Here is a 22,814-nt window from a genome sequence, read left to right as displayed (position 1 = left end):
TTGCCTCCTGTATTCAATGCATATAGACAGAAGAGGACACATGGGGCAAGCTTTCTTTCAATGAACTGATGAAACCTCATCTTCTCTCCTGCTATCAGGATGGTAGCACTGGTTCCCTTAGATGTCTCTCAGTGAAAGGCATCATCTCATCTTTGAAGTCATTTATTGTTGTAATGGAAACTACTGCAAAACTTTCAGTCTGCTGGGTGGACTTTGCATCATAAAAACAAATTTTAAGATATTTAAGAGCAACACCTTAAGAAACCCCCCACTCTCAAGACTTCCAAATAGTTCCCATGTATCAATCAATTTGAAGCACTGTAACAGTTTGCAAATTAAACAATTAATTTATATGACAGAAATAATGAATAGATGTGCTACTACATTTTTTCCTCACAATACAAGAGCCTATGAAGGATAATTGAAAATACAAAATGAAGAGTAACCACATTAGATTTATGGCTGACAGAAATATACACTTGCTTGAGCTTTCATTTTACCAGAATTCAAGCTGTATTTCTGCCTTGCATGTACAACCTCCTGCACTGGTCCTGCACTATTTTACAGAGTAGCAAAAAATAATTACTTGCTTTTCCTTTCCATATAATATTTTAAGAGGCTTGGGGACAGAAATTTATTTATCAGCTTGGTACAAGGCAAAAAGTTCAGTGATTAGGTACGCAAACTCTGGAATTATGGATTATGAAGCAAGAACTGCAAATCTCTGAGAGAAGCTGGATAAGTACTTACACATAACTATACATTGCATTCATTGTTGAACAGCAATATAGTTGTACCAAGTTTTTCCGGTTATATCCTTGTTGAGAAGCTCACTTAGGAACAGAAGTTAAAAAATAGTCAGAGTACAATGCTTTGTAAACTTCGACAATAGGCTATTAGGTCTCACTTTATGTTTTGATGAGATTTGTGCAAGTGAAGTATAATTTCGTAAGCGCATAGACATGAGTTGCCTTTCAGAATATTTACTGAACCTAAGTGTTAATGTGACTACCAACAGATCCTGACAATACTGAATTCTACAGGCACATCGGATGAACACATCTAATCTGCTATGTTTAGAAGTGTACTTTTACAATACTCTTCTATTTCCTCATTCATTTTTTTTTTTCCTGCTGGCTGAAACTTATTGTAATAAAAATGTAATAACATTGAAAACATTAATATTCATGAAAATGTGTTAATAGTGGAAAAGTGACTCAGATCTGTAACTTCTTACGTATTCTAGCAACAATCTCTTAAGAAACAGGTATCATCATGACTTTGCATAAGTAGCGCCATTTATTCAATATTGTAAGAAAGAACAGCAAACATGTTTTCAAAATTCTTATCTTTATTAGTTTGCCTTAACTGTAGCATCATGTACAGCTTTCATTTCTAAAAAAAAACAAAGCAGCTGAGCACACACAAAAACCTGTTCAAGATCATCAAGAGTGGAACCTTGGTTACAAAAAATGCAGTACACGCGAGTTAGCTTATCGTAGTATTTCAAGTACAGGTCACTCCAGTTTCATGCAGCTTTCAGGGATGTTAAAACGCTCAGTTTTCAGGGTGCAAAGAGATTACTCATTTTTACATCAAATTCTTAAGTCTAAGTTATTAAACTACAGCAGGGACCCTTCTTCAGCAGAAAAAAAAATTTGCTCTGCAAAACAAAAAGAAAAAAATTAGTCACTTTGCTGCATTAAGTACAACTAAGATCATTAGCAGACTAAGCACTCAGACTGGTTCACGCCGCGTATATTCCCATTTCTGTCAACAGTTTTTCAGGTTTAGTTGCCAGCTCCTGGCAGTCTCTCTGAGGTGAAATGTAAGTGGGTATAAAACCAATTACTTCTGTGAGGGCTTTGCCACTTCATATCCCGGCTAAAAACCTGAGTCTTACCAGACGAGCCTGCATGGAATCACCTAGCACGGCTACAGAAACAGATGTGGAAACCAAGACAGTCTGGTTTTTATTCATTTCCGCAAGTTGTTTATCACAGATATGAAACACTTTTAAAACATAAATGGTTAAATATCAACTAGCAGTTTTGATGAACAGTTTATCCTGTCAGATTCTAAATATAGTTCTATAAATTGCACTTTATATACGGGTCTGATGTATTTGTTATTTATCACATTTTGCTGGCTTACATCCAAAAATCTGCACAAGAGGGAAGGAAGGACAGAAGGGAGAAACAAGCCCTAATCAAACTGTTAAAATGAAATACCATAGGATTCAGACATGCATTCTAACAGGAAAAATACAAGTGATGCTCACTATTTGTTATCAGCAGATATAACCAGCATCTCAGTACATAATGAACTCCTCATATGAGGCTGCCAGGGAGCCCTGAACTATCGGATAGCAATGGGAGTTTAGGCTGTCCAGACACTCAGAAGTTATAATATCACTGACTTGCCAACTTCAGATTTTAGTTAGTGACCCTAAAGCCTCCCTGTCCATCCCCTTGAGAGATCCCCAGGATTAACACAAAAATAAACACAGCTACAACAGGATTACTTTTCGGTATACTCTGCTGTGCTTCCAGATGGAGTTTTACCTGAAGCCAATCCTTAACCTCTAAAGATGCCAATAATGTAGGAGCAGAAACCATGCAGAGATTCCCAGCAATGTTCCCGTGCCAGTTTCATTGCTTCAGTTTCATTTTCAGACCCTTGTCCGTGTTGTGTTGGTTTTATAAGAGGCAGTATTGCAGGCTTCCCTATTTTCTTAACAGAGCTTTTCCCTGCTCCCCTCACAGAGGCTGAAGTTTTCTGGACTGGCTTGTCCTGATTTTCTAGGTCTTCTGGCTCCATACCAGCACCTATTTGCTTCATGAGAGCATCTGCAGGAGCCTTTTGGCACATGGTGGCCTTCAACACTTGTGTGGATTCGCAAGCATGAGGGAGCTTTCTAAGTTCCACGGCAATCTGGTTCCAGTAGAGTTTGGGATTGTTTCGGAAAGGTCGACAGACTGACGGCTTGCCGGTGTATTCACACCAGTAGGACTTGCCTTGGCTTTTGCATTCGATTCTTAGTTTCATCTCCTCATCCCCACTCATGCTCATTGTGCAGACGTCTTTGGTTTTAGTCCGAAAATTGATTTCTTCACCATTGCTTCTCTTTTTTGGCTTCAGTTTCTGTCCCCATCCTGCCACGCCACAGGTCACTACTAGGAAAAGAAGGGCAATGCTCTTCATGGCGAGATCCTTGAGCAAAACGATCCGAGAAAGTGGAAGTTGTAAGTACCTGGCTGCTCACAATTTAAAAGCTCAGTGCACAAAGAAGCCTCTTTCCAGCTAGATGTAGGATGTAAATTTTTTTATTTAAATAATAAATCACCCTTCAGTAGGCATGTGCCCATAATTTATAGCCCAAGGGAGTGTCAAATAACCTGTGAACTCCCAAGAAGGTAACAAGACAAATCTTGTAAATGCAGTTAAATACAGACCGATAGTTGTATAACCAAGAAGCACATTCCTGTCCAGGATGAACATGTCATATTTGATTTTTAACAGGTATTTTCCATTCTTCAGCTGCTTTATAGCTATCTTCATGCATGAACTTGTAAAGCCATATTGAAGTAAAAAAGATAAAAGTGCCAAAACTATCTATGCAGATACATCTGGATGATTATAAACATGTCCTACTAATAGAAGCTGATTTGTGCAGTGGATTTTCCGTGGATTTGCACAGTAAGGATGCAACTTTAGTACTTCATTTTGTCAGCACTTGACATACACTGTGGACATAGGGAAGAATCAACTGCACAATCTTTAAGTCATGAAAGATTTTTAGACTTGCAATATTTAAATACTTGCACTATTTAAAAGTATACATGGAATAAGGCTTTAGCAAAATAATGTAGGCCTAAACATAAAGCAGATATTTGGAAGTTTTATAATTACTGTTAATCCTTAGGTTGTTTTCAGCCAGCAGTGCAAGACAAGAACTAGCTTATCACAGCTCTCAGCACCAGGGAATACACCCTAGGAGATGTCAAACTTACTTATTTGTGATTTAACACATTTGTGCTTTATCACCTTGTACTCCCACAGTCGTCCGTCCCCCCCTCCTTTTCCCCCCTTTCCCCCCCCCTTTTTTTTTTTAATATCTCCCTGTTTATAATAAATGAGACATAGGTAGGTCATAAACCTAAGAGAGGAGAATATAAATAGTTTTGTGCAGTTCTCTACTAACAGTTTCTGCGGTAGCTAAAAGCAGCAGAGCTAAGGAGAGTCATGGTAATTCCCTTGGTGTTCAGTTGGCCACAAAGAACATCCCTCCTGTGCTGCTGCATGCCACAGGACTTCTCTGGCTCCTAAGATCCTGCCAGGCACTCCTTCAGAGACATTAATACTACACCCAGTATCACCTGAAGGGCTCCTGGACAGGTAATCATATTATTTAGGTATGCTTGAATAACCCTGGGTTTAAGAACTGCTGTACTTACGGGAAGAGGATAGCATTTTGTGTATCTAAGCCACTCAACAGATATTGCTAAAAAATAAAGGCAAAAACATTTATTTAACAGATAGTAAATAGAACACAAAATAAAGCTGCAAAAGATGCTCTGCCAAAACTTGACAATAAATACAGCCCCCAGCTGTTCTGGCATCCTCACTAGTATGTGAGTTGCACGTTTGAAGATGGAGCCACCTGGAATGGCCATTCTGGATAGCCTGAAATTGTTCTTCAAGTGAATGTGGCACCAAGTTTCCCAGGAATAAATACCATCTGCCTGGGAACCACAATCTTTGCTTTCCATGCCCCTTTAAGGCTACTTTAATAACACTTTTAGCAGAACGTTCATTTCTAGCTTCTTGCCATTTGTTCTGGTTGACTGTCTTGTTCAAAGCACGGTGGTGTGGCTCTCCAGGCAAGTCGAGGACAAACAGTAATGGCACAAGCTTACTTAAGATTTCTTACCTGACACCCAGCCAGCCAGAAGAATCTTGTTGCCCACTCCACACTTCATTCCAAGGATTTCAAAGCACTAATGGAAGCACTCAAAGACCTCTTGATAATTGAACAAATAAATGTATTGTTTACACTTTCTTATGCACAATAGCACTGAGAATTCCTGGAAACTACAGACATTTGTCTCTTGTTCTCACTAATAATTGATAAAGAGTTCAAAATTACTTAAAAAAATACTTTATACCAGTTTCAAATCTCTAGTTCTGAAAAGTTCTCAAGTGCGATCATGAAGACAAATCAGTCTACAAGGATAAGGAGAAATATTGAAGCTTGGACTCAAGAGCTCCGGTGTACTTATGTGCTGCAGTTAACATGTTCACTGCAAACCATTTGTCCTATTCCCATCCAACTTTTGTGTCCTGTCTGCCTATGCTTCAGATGAAATAGCTCATGGTCTGTAATTTCACTGGAAAACACTTGTCCTTTTATAAGTTGGACTAGATTGCCAGCAGTGAACTGCGGGAACTGAAGGACTATCAAATGATTCATTGTGCTATCAGTGCAACAGAAACAACAAAGATAACCAGTAAGAACTCGAGCACTTGCACAATATGTAGGTGTTCCCCATAACTCAGTAGCTTGAATCCTACATCTCTGCATAAATCCCACCCTTCGTGGAATTCAGAAGCTCTCTCACACAGAGTCAATGTTCTTTCAGTCCTTCCTGCTCCAGCTCTTGTTTTTTTATCTTGCATAAGCTAAAGTCATCAATAAGATATAGTAAAATATAGGAGAAATTTTTAATCAGGGTAAAAAAAACTCCTTTTTGTAAGACTAACTGCAAATCTGAGACAGGTCTGCATGACAAAACAATTGAGAATCAAACATCAGTTAGTTAAGCAAGTTCTTTTTTATTTAAGTGAACTGGCAACATTTTCTCAAATTAAAAATAGAAACTTTTAAAAATCTACAGTTCTGAACATTACATATACACATTATGCTACATATTGTCAATTAGAAATGTTTCCATTTATGACCTAAAAATGAAAAATTTAAGGTTATTCCAGATTAAAGACTGGTATGACTTTTCAACATTTCTTTAAAATTATTTGAATGATTTTCAGGATTATCCCTACTTCAAGCTAGTGAACTTCACTGGAAGCAGTTAAGAATACTGATACACAAAGAGACACTACTTGAGATCAATATGCCCAATTATTTCACACTTTGTAATGTTTTACACCAGCAAGATAAATACTTGTGGCTCTTTTGATTAATTCTGCTGTTAAGTAATTCAGCAACACAACTGTATGTCAAAATTCAAGGCAATAATGCCTTGAAATTCTAATTCTAACTAATGGAGTTAGAAATTCTAACTCCAGTTGCTGAACGTGTCTGAATTTCAACATTGAAAATCATATTTTGAAATTATTTAACAAAAATAGTATCACTGCCCCCCAAAAGAGGCACAGATTAATAATAGTGATACTGCTACGGATGTTGCAGAAGTGGGTGTGAATGGGGAAAAGGGAGTCAGAGAATGTAAAGCATTCTAAAAATCACCAACATTATGACATCTTTCATGCTCTTTTTGGGTACTACTGAACTCTAGGAAGCTTAGCTTTTTTTTTCTGTATTAAGCATTACACATACTCCCAACCCTCCCACCCAAACACGATTCCAAAACAAAAGTCTCCCTTTTAGGTCTATGCTGCAAAAAAGCACTAAAAATTAAATCATAACTTAAAAAAAGGAAGAAAAAATGCAACTGAACTTTCAGAGACACAAAGAGACACTGTGCATCCCATTACACTTAAAATTTAGTCCAAATTGTTCATTCAAGAGCACCAAATAGCAACACTGATCATGCTGGTAAATTCATTTGTGAAATGTATTATACAATATTAAAATCTTAACTAAACACTCATAACTTTTAAGAAAAACATATATACAAAAGTCTCTGTATACAAAATGTATTTTTATGTAAACGTGTATGTACTGTATTTAACGCATCTCAACAATTTAAAATAAGAACTTGACCAATTGTCAGAGGACTAAGCTAAGTCAGTTAATCTAATTAATTTATATCCTGTGATGTAAGATAGAAAGCCCAGTGTAAAAAAGTAAAAAACAAAAAAACGTTTTAATTCAAGCCTTGAACAGTGGTATTTTAGAGGCAGTGCCCTGGCCACAAAATATCCTGTACAGTAGTTTGTGGCATAACATTCAATAGTACATTTGTGATTTACAGTGCGGGTCATGTAAAACAAGTGGCTCAGTATCTTGAAGATGAATGTAAATGCCAATACGCTTGGTAGAGTAACGATATGGTCCCACAGAAGAATCTTGAGCCCCATTTCTGTAGCCTGGAAATAATCACAAAAACAAGTCAGGAAAACTCGATAAAGACACAATTCTAACATAATTTAACCAGAATGAAGGCATAGATTTTCATATGAACAAAAATATGGTTCAATATTTTTTTTTTAATTATTTTTAGATCTTACAGAATTCATATTACTGAAAGCAGAATAGTCTTAAAAATAAGGAAGTAGGTCTGGAACTGACTTTAAAAGCTTATCGCTTACCCCTTAAAGTTTCCAGTATCTGTTACCACTGTTCCACAGAGCTATAGAAAAGAGCAAACAAACAAGCAACACAAATCAGAATCATAACTTTCTTCTGTCCACAGAAACAGAGTGTCTAGCTATACATGAGACAGGCTCATTTGGTACAAAACCTTTCTCAAACTTCCCCTTATTTAATGAAGAATTTTTCAAACAAGAAAAAATAGTTTTCTGGTTTACTCCACCAATCTCGTCTTACCTTTGTTTTAGGATAGAAAGAAATGCTTGGGTTACCAATTCAACACCAGTCTTCTTTGAAGAGCCTAATCCAGCCTCCAATTTTACTCTCCCCAAGTGATGTCTGCATTTGAGGTTATTTATATCTTTAACACTCGCTTTAACATGTATACCTCTATGTGAGGTATCTATATAAATGTAAACACACCTCATGGATCTCCTACTTGTATTTACATATCTCGTATTTATAATGAGAGAGATTTGCATCTCCTTTTAGCAAAACAATCCAACCGGTTTCCAAAGAAAACTATGCAAAAGTGCAGATGTACAGAAATCCATTCACAGTCAGATCTCTCAAAGTGTCTAAAATCCTTGCAGGAAAAGCAAGGATCACTTAAAAATAAATAGCTTGCTCAAATAAAAATGAAGAGTAAGACTCGTATGAGAATCCTGGACTAAGGAACCCAACGCATGTATCTAATATAATCAGCAGTTTTCCAAATGATTTCAGTTAACTCTTCAGAAGAAAGTACTTCTTCAAACAGAATTCTTATACCATATTATGGAATGTAATTTTGAATAACTATTAAAATTTAGAAAAATGAAGTCAGAACTGAACTAGTGGCTTTAAAAGATTATTTTGTTATTTTTAGCTTATTCAGGAGCACTGTATTAACTATTAATCAATTCCTGAAATATCATGAAAAACATGCTCTAAACTTCAAGATTATTAACATTCATATTAAAGATTCAAAGATCAGAAAGGGACTTCTAAGGCCTGAGCAATTATCAGTTTCCTCTTACGTAAAATATCAAAAGTCCTGAAACAGAGTTCTTAGATGCGCCAGTGGAGGTTAGTTTTGAATTAGATACCCTGTAGAATTATTTAGGGTAACCTTAAACTGCAGCACAGATCATGACAATCCTGATCATGTCACTGAAAATATTGTCATACATAAACACTTACTTTAGAAGGAAATGTGGAAACCACATTTAGTCTCTTGTAATTACTGTAAAATACAGTTCTAACAAACAGTAACATACAGCTGATGCAGCCATAAAATCTGGCAAGATTTGCAAACTTTCAGCCTTCTTGGTATTTAATCATCATTGAAAGAACAATGCTATCTTACTTGTCTGCCAGCTCTTGACCTGTATTTTCATTGATGAAGTTGTAAGCTAAGACAGAGAGCTATGTATTTTAACTGCAGATTACAGCCTTCCTTAAGCAACTCATATCTTGCAGAATACAATATTAAAGTTGTGGGATGGCCTATCTTATCCATACAGAAACTGAAAGTCTCACAACTAGCTAAGGTCTTACAGCACAAGAGTTGGAGACAGAAAAGAACACAAGTCTCCTGGCTTTTAAATCTAACTTAAATTTCTTGTTTTGTGACGTTACACTAACTCTACCCATGCAGAAACACCCATTTAATCTCTTCATGTTTTCTGCATATCCTGGATCATCTGCCTTTTGCACAGCAAAAGCTCTTCACTGCATCATCTAAAAAAATGTAACATAAGCACACTTATTCTGGTGACAGAGCAAATGAGCAATTAAATGCTATGCTTATTTGCAGAGTCTCTACAGTTCCTCATTAGAATTTAGGATGATCAGAAGAAGAAGCTGATTTTATAAAATTTGGCTTTTGTGTTCCATGCATTGCACAGGAAGAACATACACAAATTAATCAGTTTGTAAAGCTGCACCTGCTACTGTCCTAGATAATATAAAAAGACACACTCATTACAGACCACAAAAGAAAAGAAATCAGGAGCAAGAACGCATCCCGCGTATCACTTTCACCTGCTATCAAAATATTTTAATATGTTTACCAATTTAGGACAACCCATTGTGCTAGATAAATACCTAATTATCTGGATTTTATGTCCTAATTTAAGCGATTCCTTTGTTACATTGCCGGAGATTATTACAATATTTATTGCTATGTAAAGAATATTTAAGAAATATAAATCATACAGCCTTTGTTATAGTGAATAATCATGCAAGAAACAAATTAAGTGATTTACTTTAAAACATGCAGAAAATTGAGTAAGTGATTAATAGAGTAGATTGAGCAAGGACATGAAGGCATGCAGTTTCAGACTTGGTTTACCTTGTAATAACAGGATTGTGTATACCATATAAATGCTCTTTATGATAACCATTATTACCATTTTCCGTACTGTAATAAAATAAATACACCAAAAAAGACCATGTTAACTACAAGATGCACTATGTACAGTATGGCTTCCAAGACATGTACATGGATGATGGCCTTATATGCAAAGATAAACTGTTTCTGTACAGTAGAAGATAACTTTTCCTTTGTAACGATTATATTATGGAATAATTATAACTTTACATTTTTTATATTTTAATAATTTCCAAAAACTAGTTATTAAGATATTCCTGTTGAGTTGGATACTCTTATATAAAGTCTGGTGAAACAAAACGTGTTACCTCTGTTGAAGTAACAAGTTATATTAAAAATATAAACCCTCCCACCTGAATAAAATAATTTTACCAAATACCAGCAAAAATGTCTTACTTTTTCATGGGTATAGTTTCGACACTAAAAAACATAAAAAAGGAGGAGTCATTAACTAGACAGTAAAATAAGTGATTAGCTGTACATGCCTGTTTCTGCTCTACTGATTTCTGAATGTGTAATGAAAAATTATCAGTGTGAAATTTGAGAAATGCAGCGCACAGGCTAACTGAAGAACGAGTAAAACAAAGAGCAGAAAAGAAAGCAGTAAAACCAAAACTGATGGGAAAATAAGTAAGAACAGTTATCATAAAGTAAAATGCCAAGTCCCTGAGACAGAGGAACTGCAATTGAAAAAGGAAAGACTGGTTAGGAATAACTAAGACAGTAAGGAAACAAATAGTTAATTCAAGGAGATTACAAAGCACAGTTCACTTAAATAACTTAGCAAAGCTTAATCGGATGCACACTGGAAGCACAGTGTGCACAGAGCACATAAAGCTCTGAAGACCTCATTCTGAAGTCAACTCTTAAAGTCAAAGCTGGCAATATCTACAGTCATGGCAATTTAAATTCACCAAAGTCTACCCAAATGAAGCACTTTGCAGACACCAACCCAAACCTGCAGTATTTCTCAAGAACATACATTGCTAATCTGACAGCACAGAAGATTTAGGGATTATAGCACCTTCATGTGAGACACCAGAAAAAACATTTAAACCCATTTGCCATTTAGCTTGACTAGGAGTATATACTTACTCATCATACACATCCTCTGTATCCATTCTACGATAGTATTTGGAGAGTTTTACAGCAAAAATTATGGCAGGAATTAAAAATATTGAAGAGCCTCCCAAACCAAACCAGAAGGTATTCTGAAATGAAACAAAATCCAGGAAAAAAGAAAAAAAGATCACAGAGCACGGTTACTAAAAGAACTCATTAGAAACTTGTGTCAGTGGTCTGTGCACTGAGGCTCCTTACACTAGCACGGAACAGGACAAGCTAAGTGTTCTCCACAGTCAATGTGATCTAACGTAAGAACACCACTATCTTACAGATGTATCCAAACAGAAGACTGTCCAAAGATGCTCAAATTCTCAAATTCACACATGCGACACATCTTAAGTAGTTATTTCAACTTAGTCAGCCTTGGGCTAGAAAGCGATTTTGTCTCTCAGCATTATTTCACTTGGCGTCATTTTTTCCCTTGCTATTTTAAATTAGTATCTGAGGTTCTTGCAAAAATCTGAGTTTCCAGCACTTTCTCAATGTGCTTTTTAACTTGTTAGCTGCAACCTGCTTGCATAACTAATTGTATTATCACACAGATGAGCTGAGTTACCATCAGATATTAGAATGATGATTTTTCAAATTTTATTTGTATCGCCTGGAGGCATTCTGACTTATATGTGACTCAGATCGGTTCTATCATCACAAAAACCATGATTCATCTACCACTGGATGCTTAGCTGCTACTCAAAACCCAGAAGCTTTGTAACTTATGAGACAATTAATGTGTACAACATGATTCTGGTAAGTTAGAAAATTTTATGGCATTATCAAGGTCAGAGTGGCTTTGACAGGTTACATACATTTACTGTTAGTGTGACTGTTACCCAGCTCAAATCGTGATACAAATAATAGCTAGGAGATGTTTTAGATCATTTCCATGCATGTGGTTGCTTATTTTATTTTTAATATATGCTGCCCTCTCTCCAAGCTCTCTCGCAAGACAAAAAAGCCAATACTGCCCTTGTATACTGCTGCAAGTCATGCTCAGTCTCCACTGTACAAGATTCAGTTTGCTACAAGTCACGTGATAGAAAAATCCATTTACCTCATTCAGGTAAATTCTAGATTCCAGAAATGATACTTGAGAAAGCTTTTCCTCAATATTTCTCTCTCTCTCTCCCTCCATCTTAAGTTCGAAATGGTTACTGCTAAAAACTTCAGATTTTTACGCTTTTCTATTTCAAGGAGGTTTGGAATGACGCAAGCTGAAACTCATCCTTTCCAAAACTTAGATTCCAAATTAGGGGTAGTGCATTTATTTCACAATTTAAGTTTGAAAAAAATTTACTAAGAAACATTGATTTTACAGGATTCTTGCTAACAGAAGCCTAAGTTTAACAGAAACTTAAAACAAGCCCAGCACTGGTTGATACAGATCCCTGAATAACTTTGGATGTGATCCTTTACTGTCACACTTCTGAACGGTCTATCCAGAATAATTGAATGCAGATTTATGTTCAAAGAATTTCTCACTTAATGCCCTAATTTTGAGAAACAGGTAAGATTTCTTACCACAGAATCAGTTACATAGCTGCACAAAAATATATCTACTGCTGTATCTATCACATTGGCAATAGGCTTGCATGCTGCTACCTCCATGGCAATCTGAAAGACATTAAAGAATACAGTTTGAGTTATCTAACAGATTAAAATAAGAACCTCAAAACTTGCTTACAGCTACTGTTTACTAAATTGTTCTCTCTCCCCGTTTCCAAATTTGCAATAAATTCCAGTGGGATATGCTATCAATTGAACTTAATCTTTAAAACATCAACTCAATTTCTCAAAGACTGCAGCTAAAGAAAGAAGAATAAAACAAGATGCTAATGATATCATTTTGAACTAAGCAGGCTCAGTACAGTATTAGCACAAATGGTAGATTTCAGGCTAGCCCTGGAAAGAAAAAAACTATACTAAATTGGCATTTTATTCCAATCAATCCTTTCTATTCTCCTTCATACAAAATTATTTACAGAAGACAAGTTTTCTCCTTCCTACTGAGCACAAATATCTTACAAATTGAAATTACAAAATATACAATCAGCGTAACTATTATTACTATTTAGCTTCTTTATGGTTTTAAAAGCAGCTTCTTTCAATAAAGCAAATGCACCTTACCGACTCCTTCACCCAATCAATGTATTGCTCGAAGTAGCCAACTATGGTGTCCATGTACTTCTTTGTTTCCTAAAAACAGACAAAAGCAAAGTGAGCCTCCATCTCCACGATACTTTAAATGAATGTACTTAAATCAGGTAAAACTTACCTGAACAATAACTAGAGAAGCGTTGTTGTTTATGAGAAGCTGGGCAGCATTAACAGCACTAATGACATTTTTCACCTTAACCTGGAGGGGAAGAGAAGGTGTTTAATATAAATAAATCCCTTTCAAGCTGTTACAGTGGTTCCGCAGCCACTGTATATAACCTATTCTCTTGATAGGTTAGTAACATTGTCTTGTGAACACCTGACAAAATATGCAATTATGTTCTGCCTAAGTATCATGACCACCCGACAAAAACCTTTCACTACTGGAAGAGGAAGGCGGGTATGAATGGCAACTTTTCCTGGAACCTACGGAATTAGTTTATATACTAGACCACGTTTCTCTTCTGTTCTTGTTGTCTTAAGAGTAGAGATACTTTAATCTCCTGGGACAGCCGATCTTTGGGTCCTACAATAGTGGTCAAAATCACAGAAAAAATAAATCTAAGATTTTACTTAACCATAGAATTTGAAACATACTTTGTTTCATGACACATCAATGCATATACATGCACACACACAGAATGCACAGGAAGAAGAAAATACTGGACCATATACTATCACAACCCTTAGCTACCAGCTAAAATATTACTGCTAATCAACATCCAAAAGGATTGACACATTCACACACTTCAACACATGTACAATCCCACGAAGTCTCTCAAAGAATGGTAGCATATACAGCCTTGAACTGTAGAGACATGTATACTAAAAGGTCAAACATCATCATCCTTTTCTTATCAATACCGCATTTCAAGGTCTCTTACCTTAACATCCAGGTAAAAAACACATATTCTGAAAGAAATCTGATTGGTCTGCTGTTGTGAATGGGTGAAAAATCTTAACAGGAAGAATTGAAGTAGGTATGGGCCATCGAGCTGTTGTAACTATGACTCTTAAGTGCTATTAAGGCTGTGTTTTTGCTAGTGGAGTCAAAGGCAGGCTGGAGTTGATAGAAAACTTTGCTGACAGAAAAGTAACCATCCTGTAGCTTATCCTCCTCAGACTGGCAGAGCCCGAAGGCAGCTGGTCTCACTACAGTGCAAGCACAAACTGCTATTTGAAGGGGAAACTGGCCGCCCTGGAGAAGCTTCTACACAGCCACAGCCTCCCAGTGTTTGGCTGATGCTGCAGAAGCAGGAAGGTAATGACTACAATGCTAAAGAGACGAGGTCCAGTGAAGCTGGACATTGGACAAGGCAGGTTAAGAATGTGAAGCACAAAGCTCTTGTCTCCATTGTATTTTTGCATTTTATTTCTTGGTTGTTCTCCACCTCCAAGTTTTGCTTTCAGTGATTCTAGAAGAAAAATCACTACATTTTTACTAGCGTTAATAGCACCATATATGGAACTTTACTCAAGCCTATTTTATCAACTGATAATTAAGTTTGTAATTTATATTTTTTAAAAGATTATTTTCCCCCCTCCTCTAAAAGGAAGAGAATGGCAACACAGAACAAGCTGTGCAGAGATATCTAAAACATTTTTTCTACCTCACTGCACTACAATCTCTTCCTAGTAACAGAACAGCCAGAAATGGTAAAAGCTGTATTGAAAATATGTCCTGTATAGGTGGTAAAGGGATTTAAACACAGTAAAATGCTCCTGGTGCCAGAAAGAAAACCTTACCATAAGTTCAGATGATGTCCTCTTCAGAAGCCTAATGCTCTGATTTAAAGTGCTCTAGTAGAAGAGAGGGGGGAAAAAAGATAAGTCATCACTAGAGGTAAGAGCCTACTTGTTTCAACACTGTATGTGTGCTTCGATTTTGTATAGATGATTTTGTTTCTAATATACCACGTTTTATATAGTAACAGTTGTATTAAGTTAAAACAAATACATTGTGTTTTTAACTATTCATGTTGGTGATTTAGTATTTCACTGACAGCACTAAGTAGTTATAAACCGTGTACTAGAAGACTTCAAATTAACTCAAATTAGGAGCAATAAACCTGGGAAGATTTATTTGGGGAAAGAAAGAGAGAACAGTTAAAATTGGAACCGAGTGTTCAGAGTACAGCTTTGTATTTTGTGGTATCATTGTATGCACAAATATACAATATTTGTATACTGTGCAGTTGCAGAAGGGAAAAAGCACTTACCCTAGCTTTAACATATTTCTTGACAGTCAGTTTTGTAAAAGGAAAAAGAGATGAGAATAATTAGGAGTTAATTAGAAAGAACAGCATAGAATCAGAGGCCCAATATTTTTATGAGGGCTTTGACAGGAGCAGAAATACTTTATCTGATGCTAATATAACATAAAAGTCTTCAAGTTATGTAGAGGAAAAAACAACAGCTAGCACGTACGAAATTCACAGCTTGATATAAATCAGTGTCTGGAAAAAAAAGTCTGAAGAAGCCTTTTCACATCTTTTAACAGCATCAACAGAAAATATTTTTCTTTGTCTCAAAATAGGACTGTCAGAGCTGTTTCTTCCATTTTACATTCCACTACTGTTAAGAGGTTGCTGACTCCATGAAACATGTGAAAGTCATAACTGTGTTTATTACTGAAGACAAATGATAAAGAAAAAAGAAAATGGGTGACTTAGGATTAGAATTTTGGAAAGTTCTTCCCTGTTTCCTCTTTTATCCATATATAACCACAAATATAAATAGGGAAAAAACGGGGCCATGATTTTAGGAAGTATTATAAAGTAGCAGTATCTCAAGTATGAGAACTGTTTATTAAATACAGACTTTAACCAGATTAATCTTTAGTGACAATACAAACGTAACTTGTGCTAATATACTAGCAAGTGCAGCTTTCTAAATTATATTCAAGATTCAGAGAATCATTTTTTTTTACATATATGTTTTAATATTGCTTTAATATTTTACCATAGCTTGCTCTAGTGGAACAACTTGCTGGTTATGAATCATCCGAATATTGTTTGCATGTCCTTTTAAGGCATTTTCCAGTGCTCCTTTTGGCTGCAAAAAAATAAATTATGTAGTATCGTTAAATACTTTCAAAGCTTTCAAATAAAGAAAAAAAAAGCCACAATGAGAGTTACACATTATAAACTGCAGGACAGCTGATGCTAACAAAGGGTATGGCAAATTGAAATCCTCAACCCAAGGAGTGAAAAAAATCACCATATTAATAATTCAAACCTCAGTAACCAAAACATATATATTAAACTGTTTCTCTGGCTGTAACATCAGATTTAATAGACAATTTTCACAGAGCACACTAAGTTAGTTTAAATACGGAAGAGGGAGCACGCCCCTTGCTACTCTCCTCTCCTCTGGCACATCCCTGGTGCAGGGGTGCCCTCCTCTGGAACGAGCATTTCTCATTCACAGATGCTCAAATACTTTTGCTGTTTGCAGCGTGGACATAGCCACTAGTCATTTGCTTTCTGTAGGACACTGAAGTTTCAACCCTTTCAGTCAATAAGCTGGAAATGAATCTGTGAAGGTTATTTATCCTTTTAATGGCTTCCAAGTTTCAGTCAAAAGATCAGCTTGTGCCCTGATTTTAAAGCCTGGATTTCCACATGGAGCTCACACTTGTTGCAAAAATGCCATAAAGGTATTTAGGAGAATGAAATCATTTTCTATTTCTTCTTGGTGGCAAAACCAATTGGCTCCCTGAATATACACTGCTAACTCCATTTCAGAAGTAGAAGAATTTTAGTCCAAGACAAAACATCAACCTAAACCTGTTTTCTCAGAGGAAATCAGATTTCTTTGCTTTCATATCATCCAACCCACTGGTACCCCAACACCACTTTCAGTTAGCAGGCTTGCTCGCCTTTCCTCCTATGAAACTTCCCATTTTGGGACTGCAGCCCTTGGGGAACGCACCTACCTACGGGCAGGTAACTATGGGCCCATTTCCACAGGGCACAGTTATAAGGACTCAAACTGCTGGATTTGCAAGAAGAGCTACCCTAAATGCGAGCCCAGGCTTGTGTAGAAATGAGACCTCATTCAGGAAAAGGGGTTTCAAGATTTGGGGTAGGTACCCTAACAGTACAACTTTTTACTGAGAAAAACTTCTGGAGATACTTTTTACTGTACTGGCAAATAGAGAATAGAAAAAGCCATCATTTCATTTTCTTGAAAATATACCTTTTGTCAAAATTAGATTATCTCATGAAAATACATGCTAGTCAAATACCAGAAGGAACAAATGACAATGCGAATGACTGTATGAATTTTGCTTCTCTGCTTCTGTACAGTGGAAATTACTTTTTCTGCAATGCCTATTACAGCCGTGTCTACACTGGAGAAGAGAATAAATCCCACGGCAGCACTGTAATTGAGAATGGCAATGCATGTCTCACAGTGCTTGTTCCTTTCCACTGCTGCCATCCAATCTGAGAGAACCATCCTGGTGAAAAGTAGCAAAACGTTTACCTGGTTAGACCTATGCTTTTAAAAGCCAGTTTTATCTTTGGGGTGCATACTTCTGCAACATTTTTCTAGGTCCCCCTGCAGCTTTTTCCAGCTTTGCCTATTCTTTTGGTAGCAGTCAGCCAGGGACTCTGTTCGGTCTTGTGATCCTCTTTCCAAATGAGCAGGAAAACAAACCCTCACGTCCTTTACGCTATTTACATGTATAATGACTAAATACTAAGAAATATACTTATTGTAAAGCCAAACAGCAAAAGAACATCATTTTTAGCTGTATGGCTGGCAGGCTTTGATGCTCAAACACGCATTTGCTTCCTGAGAAGTGTTCGCGTGAGCAGTCCTTTCAAGTTTTCTGTTCTGAGAGATAAGGGTGCTCAATACTGTCAGTAAGGCTACAGAGCGGCTTCAGTATGCTTTGTGCTGACAAGCTGGATCCACTTACCTAATAATGTCCATGGGCAATATTGTTCCCTACTTCATAGCATAACCCCTTGGTTTGATGCAAGGTGTTTGTTTGTTTTAACCATTTGCTTTTTCCAATCTTAAAGTATATATTCAATTTTTTTCAAGATGCCAGAAAATGCAATCTATACACTCAAAGTTAATTAATTCCAAAAGTTTTTAATGTATTCTTTAATTGATTTTTCCTGTAAGCTGTAAGAGCTCCCACAATAATAAAGTAGAATTATAAAATACCCTTGGAAACCACCATAAATTTTGTAATAATCTAATACGTCATATTGTGTTGTTTCTTTGTTGAGTCACTTTACAGATTACACTATATAGCAAGAAAGAACTGAATACATACACTCTGAGAGGGAACACATTTAATATTTTATTTTTCTTTATCTTTTATATGAAGAAATTACTCAGCCTGATCTATTCTCACTTCCAATGCTTCCTTTAGATTCTGCTACAAAAAATAATGAAAAAACAATCTACCAGCACAATAGATTTTCCTGTATGGAGCTATGTAAAATGTACCTTTAAAGAGAAATCTCAGAGGCAATTCTATTAAGATATAGCATGTTGAAGAACCTCAGCTTTCACTTAGAAAACAGCCCCCAAAACAAAAACTCTCCAACTATACAACCTTCCAAATGGTAGAGAAAAAATTGAAAATGGAAGTGAAGTGTGGCCAAAGCTATTGGTATCTGTCCAAGTCAGCAGACAACCTAAATGAGCAAAGAGACAAAGTGTGACTCACCCACTGTGCTTAAAGAGGATGATAGCCACAAAACAAAAAAAACATGGGCAGATTACCCCCCACGTGAGTACAGGTCTGGCATTTAAAAAAAAAAAGGAACAGGGGTGATCAATTTTTGCAAAAAGCTGGAGTTAGCATACCAGCAACTTCTACCAGTGCTGCCCTCTCCCTGGAGGAAGGATGAAAATTTGATAAATTCCAACCAGCATGGTCTCACTCTGCTGCTGTGTACTTTTGTGATACAATTGACTGTAGTATATATGCAGCATAACTCTCTCCCATGGCACAATGCAGCAACTTGTCTTAGGTGACAGCAAAGCAATCTAGTGTCCAAACTGACTCCCACTTTGAAATTAAGTAGAAAGTGACCTTGAGATACATCTAAACATATCACTTGAACATTTAGTTTAGCTGTTAACACAGCTGTGTCATTTTACAGATTAATTCATTTGTTGTAGTTCTAGCCTTTGACCAGTGTCAGTGTGTCTACATTGAACAAGCCCTACAGAGCAGATCTCTTTTGTGCATTCTTCCCCCTCAGTGGAGCTCCAGCTTCCAACAGAGGCCTTATGAGCTGCCTCAGTATTCATTTCATTGCTAACTGCAAAATCTTCTGAGCACTAAGTGAAAGAAAACCCACTCAAATCATCATGATCCAAGCAACTTTTCTTCTAACTGGGACCCTAAAATGTGGACAGCATCACAGGAAACACTACAATGGAGTTAGCTGATTTCTTAATCTGCAGTTAACAAAGTATGCTTCCAAAGCAGAAGTTGTAAAACTGCTAACGTACAAAAATCAAGAATTAGGAATCTCTAAAATATAGCTCACATACAACATTGTTTTTTGAAGGTTTTCCTTATGTGACAATGCACCATGTACGTGTCTGAAGTACAAGGACTTTCCCACAGAAAGTCTAAGTATTTGGCTATACATACTTACATAATATTAAAATGACAAATGTTATGTATTATTATATTGATAAATAAAACTTACCAGCTGGTCTGCTCTTGCCTCTAAGTCATTAGCAAATGACAAAAGATCAACCTTGGTTACACTTTTATTGATCTAAAACAAGATATGAACAGTTCAGAAAGAAAAGAGGATGTTGTTATTGCACAGACAGACTGCAATTAATCACATCACCTACTCTGTCCATCCTTTATTTCTTCAAATGTTTACTGAAGTGCTTAACTTCTGAAGCACTTTTGCTCCACTTCCCCTTCCACACAAAAGCAGATTTTTTCTCTAGTTCTCCCATTGCTAAAGAAATATTTCATCTTTAGCTATGTTCTAGCCGTGCCCCTAGATTACTATAGTCTCACCTCTGTTAAATATGCTCCAAAGTTTATCCCATCTATTCCTGAAGAGCTGAAATTCAGAAGATTCTCCTTCCCTATTTCATCCAGCAGAATGATTTTGCTGAGATTTATCTGAATATGTTCAATTCGAAGTGCTACATCTTCTGTATACTGAGAACAGAAACAAATTAGAACACAAAAGTAGTTTGCATCCAGGGCAGAGTCCTCTGTATCCTCCCATCGTATAATAGCATCTACCTTTTGGTGGCTCATCACTTCTATGAAGAAGCACACAAACAACTTCATTGTTATTTACATCTGGTCAGTTCAATTAACCTCATCAGTATCCAGGTAACGTTCTCCCCCTCCCTGCAGGACCCACACAGTCTGGCTACGCCATGGTCTAGACCACTTGTGCATCTTTTATACTAATGAATTACTTCTCCCTTCCCAGCCTCCACCATTGTGGAAACTCAGACAAATAAATTCTTTCTTTTAGTCAATCTTCCCTCTCCATTTTAATCATATATTAATTGGAGTGGGGACCATATCTACCAAGTGTGGGTACAATGCCTGGCAGAATCCCCTAAGGACTGCAGTAATGCAGGATCCCCGAAGTGCTGCAGTAATGCAGGGCAAGATTACAGATAATCAAAACATTAGCACAGTCATGCAGTGACAGTACTGTTGTGTGTTATTACAGCTTAACCGAAAGGATTTTTATCTTATCCCTCTCTCCTTACCTTCAAAATTGGAAACATTCTTAGGAGCATAGCACATTGTATACAAGACCAACATAATTCTGATTGGGATCAGAAGAAAACAAAGCGAGAAAGGCATTTATGTAAAAGAACAAGACCCTCATTACACACCATAAGCAGTCTTTGGAAAAATGTAAGACCTTCTATGCAAGTTTTGAAATTAAAAACAACATTATTATCAGCATCTATAAAAAGCACATCACAAAACCTTCCAAGGTTTTTGACCAAGACTGATAAAGAACGTCATATTTGCAAATAGATTTCTTTCTTTCAAATTGGTTTGGACAGCTCGTGCCTCCTTGCAGAATGTACTGTACATAAAATCCAATATTCATTAAAACCCAGACATGCTATAATGTGTTCAAGAGCAAACACCTCCCCAGCCTTCCAAAATATTCATGAACCCACTCATACTTTGTTTACTTACCATACTGATATTTAGAAATTCATTGATATTGAACAGGTGCTCTAGGTGAAGGGACGTATAAATTCCTTTGTTTTCCTTGCAATCACTATAAAAATAAAAATACGTACATCAGCCTGAACACCGCCTTGGAGACAAAGCATTAAGAGAATGATTAATGATGTTTTCATATTTTAGGAAAATCAGCCTTTTAAAAAAGTTCTGGCTACATTCTTTGAAGCTTCATCTATAAGAAAGTAAGTAATAACTTCTGATGGTCTCAAAGATAAGCTTTGCAAAGAGCTCAATTGCTAGTGTAACACAATATTATGTTAAAACTATCCCTAGTAACTCATTGATAGAAGAAAATAATTTTTACTAGTGATACACAAGAAAATCAATGCTGTCTTCGTGAATATGTGAGATTTCTGTGTGTACTTGAAATACAAAGCTTGGAAGACAACACAAAAACTATGTATAAATGGAATTCAATACAACACAAAAACTATGTATAAATGGAATTCAATCTTGACCGTAACTTTACATACCTGTACACTTTTTCAAAAGTTAAATTAATATTTGGATTTTTAAAGAGAACGCCAGAAAGATAGTTTTTCCAGTGTTGATTTAGTAAGTAGGGAGTATCCAAAACCTAGGAGACAAAATTCAGTGATGTTGCCATAAGCCCATGTTTTCAATTCATGAATATATTCATATGTGATCTTTTGACACATACCCACATCTAAGCTTATCACGTACTGATGGAAAAACAAGCAGAGCAGTGGATTCAACCTCTCTGGTGTAGAAAGTGAATATTAAAGCTCCATGTCCCCAAGAAATGCTGAACTGCAGAAAAATTTAACTCTAAAGGAAGACAGGCATGCAGTATTTACACTGCAAAGCCAATTAAACCAAGAAAGGATTGATGTCTTTATTCAATGTGCAAATGGAAAGTAAAAACAGATCCAGACTCACTTGAGGTGTCCCATAAGAAATAAGTCACGAATAACTGACAAGACCATTAAGACTCATAGGAATTCTATTCATTGTTTAATAACTTGAATTTGAATAACTTTACCTTGAATAAAGTTTTATCTTCAAAGGGCTCACAGACCAGTTTTTCTACATTTCCACCTGTGACAAAAGTGAGCACCACTACAATCATCAGCACCCAGGAGAAAAGAAAACTGAATCCAACGCCACTGAAAAAGAAATGTTAGAAGATGTTTTAAGCAGAAAATATACATACTTTGGGTAACAGTGAAACCAACAACTTGCAGCTATAGCATTTGCAGAGATAGTAGATGGCCAAATGATGACCTAGTAGATGGCCAAAATACTTCCATTTACAACAATGTTCTTGCAGTCTGAAATCTCTTACTTGTTTAGGTCCTGTAAGTTTTCAGTTTTTACAGTTAAAGTTCAGCTAAAGTGGGGAGACATATTTACAGTTGGTATGCAAACTCCTTTAAGAGTTAGGAGCCACAAAA

The 22,814-nt window shown here is 36.4% G+C and overlaps 2 protein-coding genes across 16 annotated transcripts in view; both read right to left on the bottom strand.

The window, feature by feature from the left end:
- Positions 1 to 2,235: 2,235 nt before the first annotated feature.
- Positions 2,236 to 4,068, bottom strand: FGFBP2 (fibroblast growth factor binding protein 2). The gene has a single exon (XM_035325924.1). The coding sequence runs from the start codon at positions 3,202 to 3,204 to the stop codon at positions 2,578 to 2,580; it is 627 nt and encodes a 208-aa protein (XP_035181815.1). The 5' UTR covers positions 3,205 to 4,068; the 3' UTR covers positions 2,236 to 2,577.
- Positions 4,069 to 5,815: 1,747 nt separating this feature from the next.
- Positions 5,816 to 22,814, bottom strand: part of PROM1 (prominin 1) — a 63,150-nt gene continuing 46,151 nt past the window's right edge. For 5 of the 15 annotated variants that reach the window (XM_035325673.1, XM_035325676.1, XM_035325678.1 and 2 more), the window contains 16 exons: positions 22,403 to 22,526; positions 21,873 to 21,976; positions 21,349 to 21,433; positions 20,185 to 20,331; positions 19,856 to 19,927; positions 16,128 to 16,220; positions 15,386 to 15,403; positions 14,913 to 14,966; positions 13,285 to 13,365; positions 13,137 to 13,205; positions 12,531 to 12,623; positions 10,983 to 11,098; positions 10,284 to 10,307; positions 9,849 to 9,917; positions 7,513 to 7,553; positions 5,816 to 7,290 (listed from right to left, as the gene is read on the bottom strand). In XM_035325673.1, coding sequence (XP_035181564.1) covers positions 7,535 to 7,553; positions 9,849 to 9,917; positions 10,284 to 10,307; positions 10,983 to 11,098; positions 12,531 to 12,623; positions 13,137 to 13,205; positions 13,285 to 13,365; positions 14,913 to 14,966; positions 15,386 to 15,403; positions 16,128 to 16,220; positions 19,856 to 19,927; positions 20,185 to 20,331; positions 21,349 to 21,433; positions 21,873 to 21,976; positions 22,403 to 22,526 — 1,168 coding nt within the window. In that variant the 3' untranslated portion in view covers positions 5,816 to 7,290; positions 7,513 to 7,534. The other 10 variants (XM_035325677.1, XM_035325686.1, XM_035325679.1 and 7 more) reach the window with 6 other exon arrangements.

The sequence above is a fragment of the Oxyura jamaicensis genome, chromosome 4 (genome assembly GCF_011077185.1).
Source record: "Oxyura jamaicensis isolate SHBP4307 breed ruddy duck chromosome 4, BPBGC_Ojam_1.0, whole genome shotgun sequence".
In the NCBI taxonomy this organism is placed as follows: Eukaryota; Metazoa; Chordata; class Aves; order Anseriformes; family Anatidae; genus Oxyura; species Oxyura jamaicensis.
The sequence above is the reverse complement of the archived record's forward strand: the minus strand, read 5'-3'. Positions and strand labels throughout refer to the sequence as shown.

Coding starts and splice junctions, on each gene's coding strand:
- FGFBP2 (XM_035325924.1), bottom strand. CDS start 3,204: ATGAAGAGCATTGCCCTTCTTTTCCTAGTAGTGACCTGTGGCGTGGCA.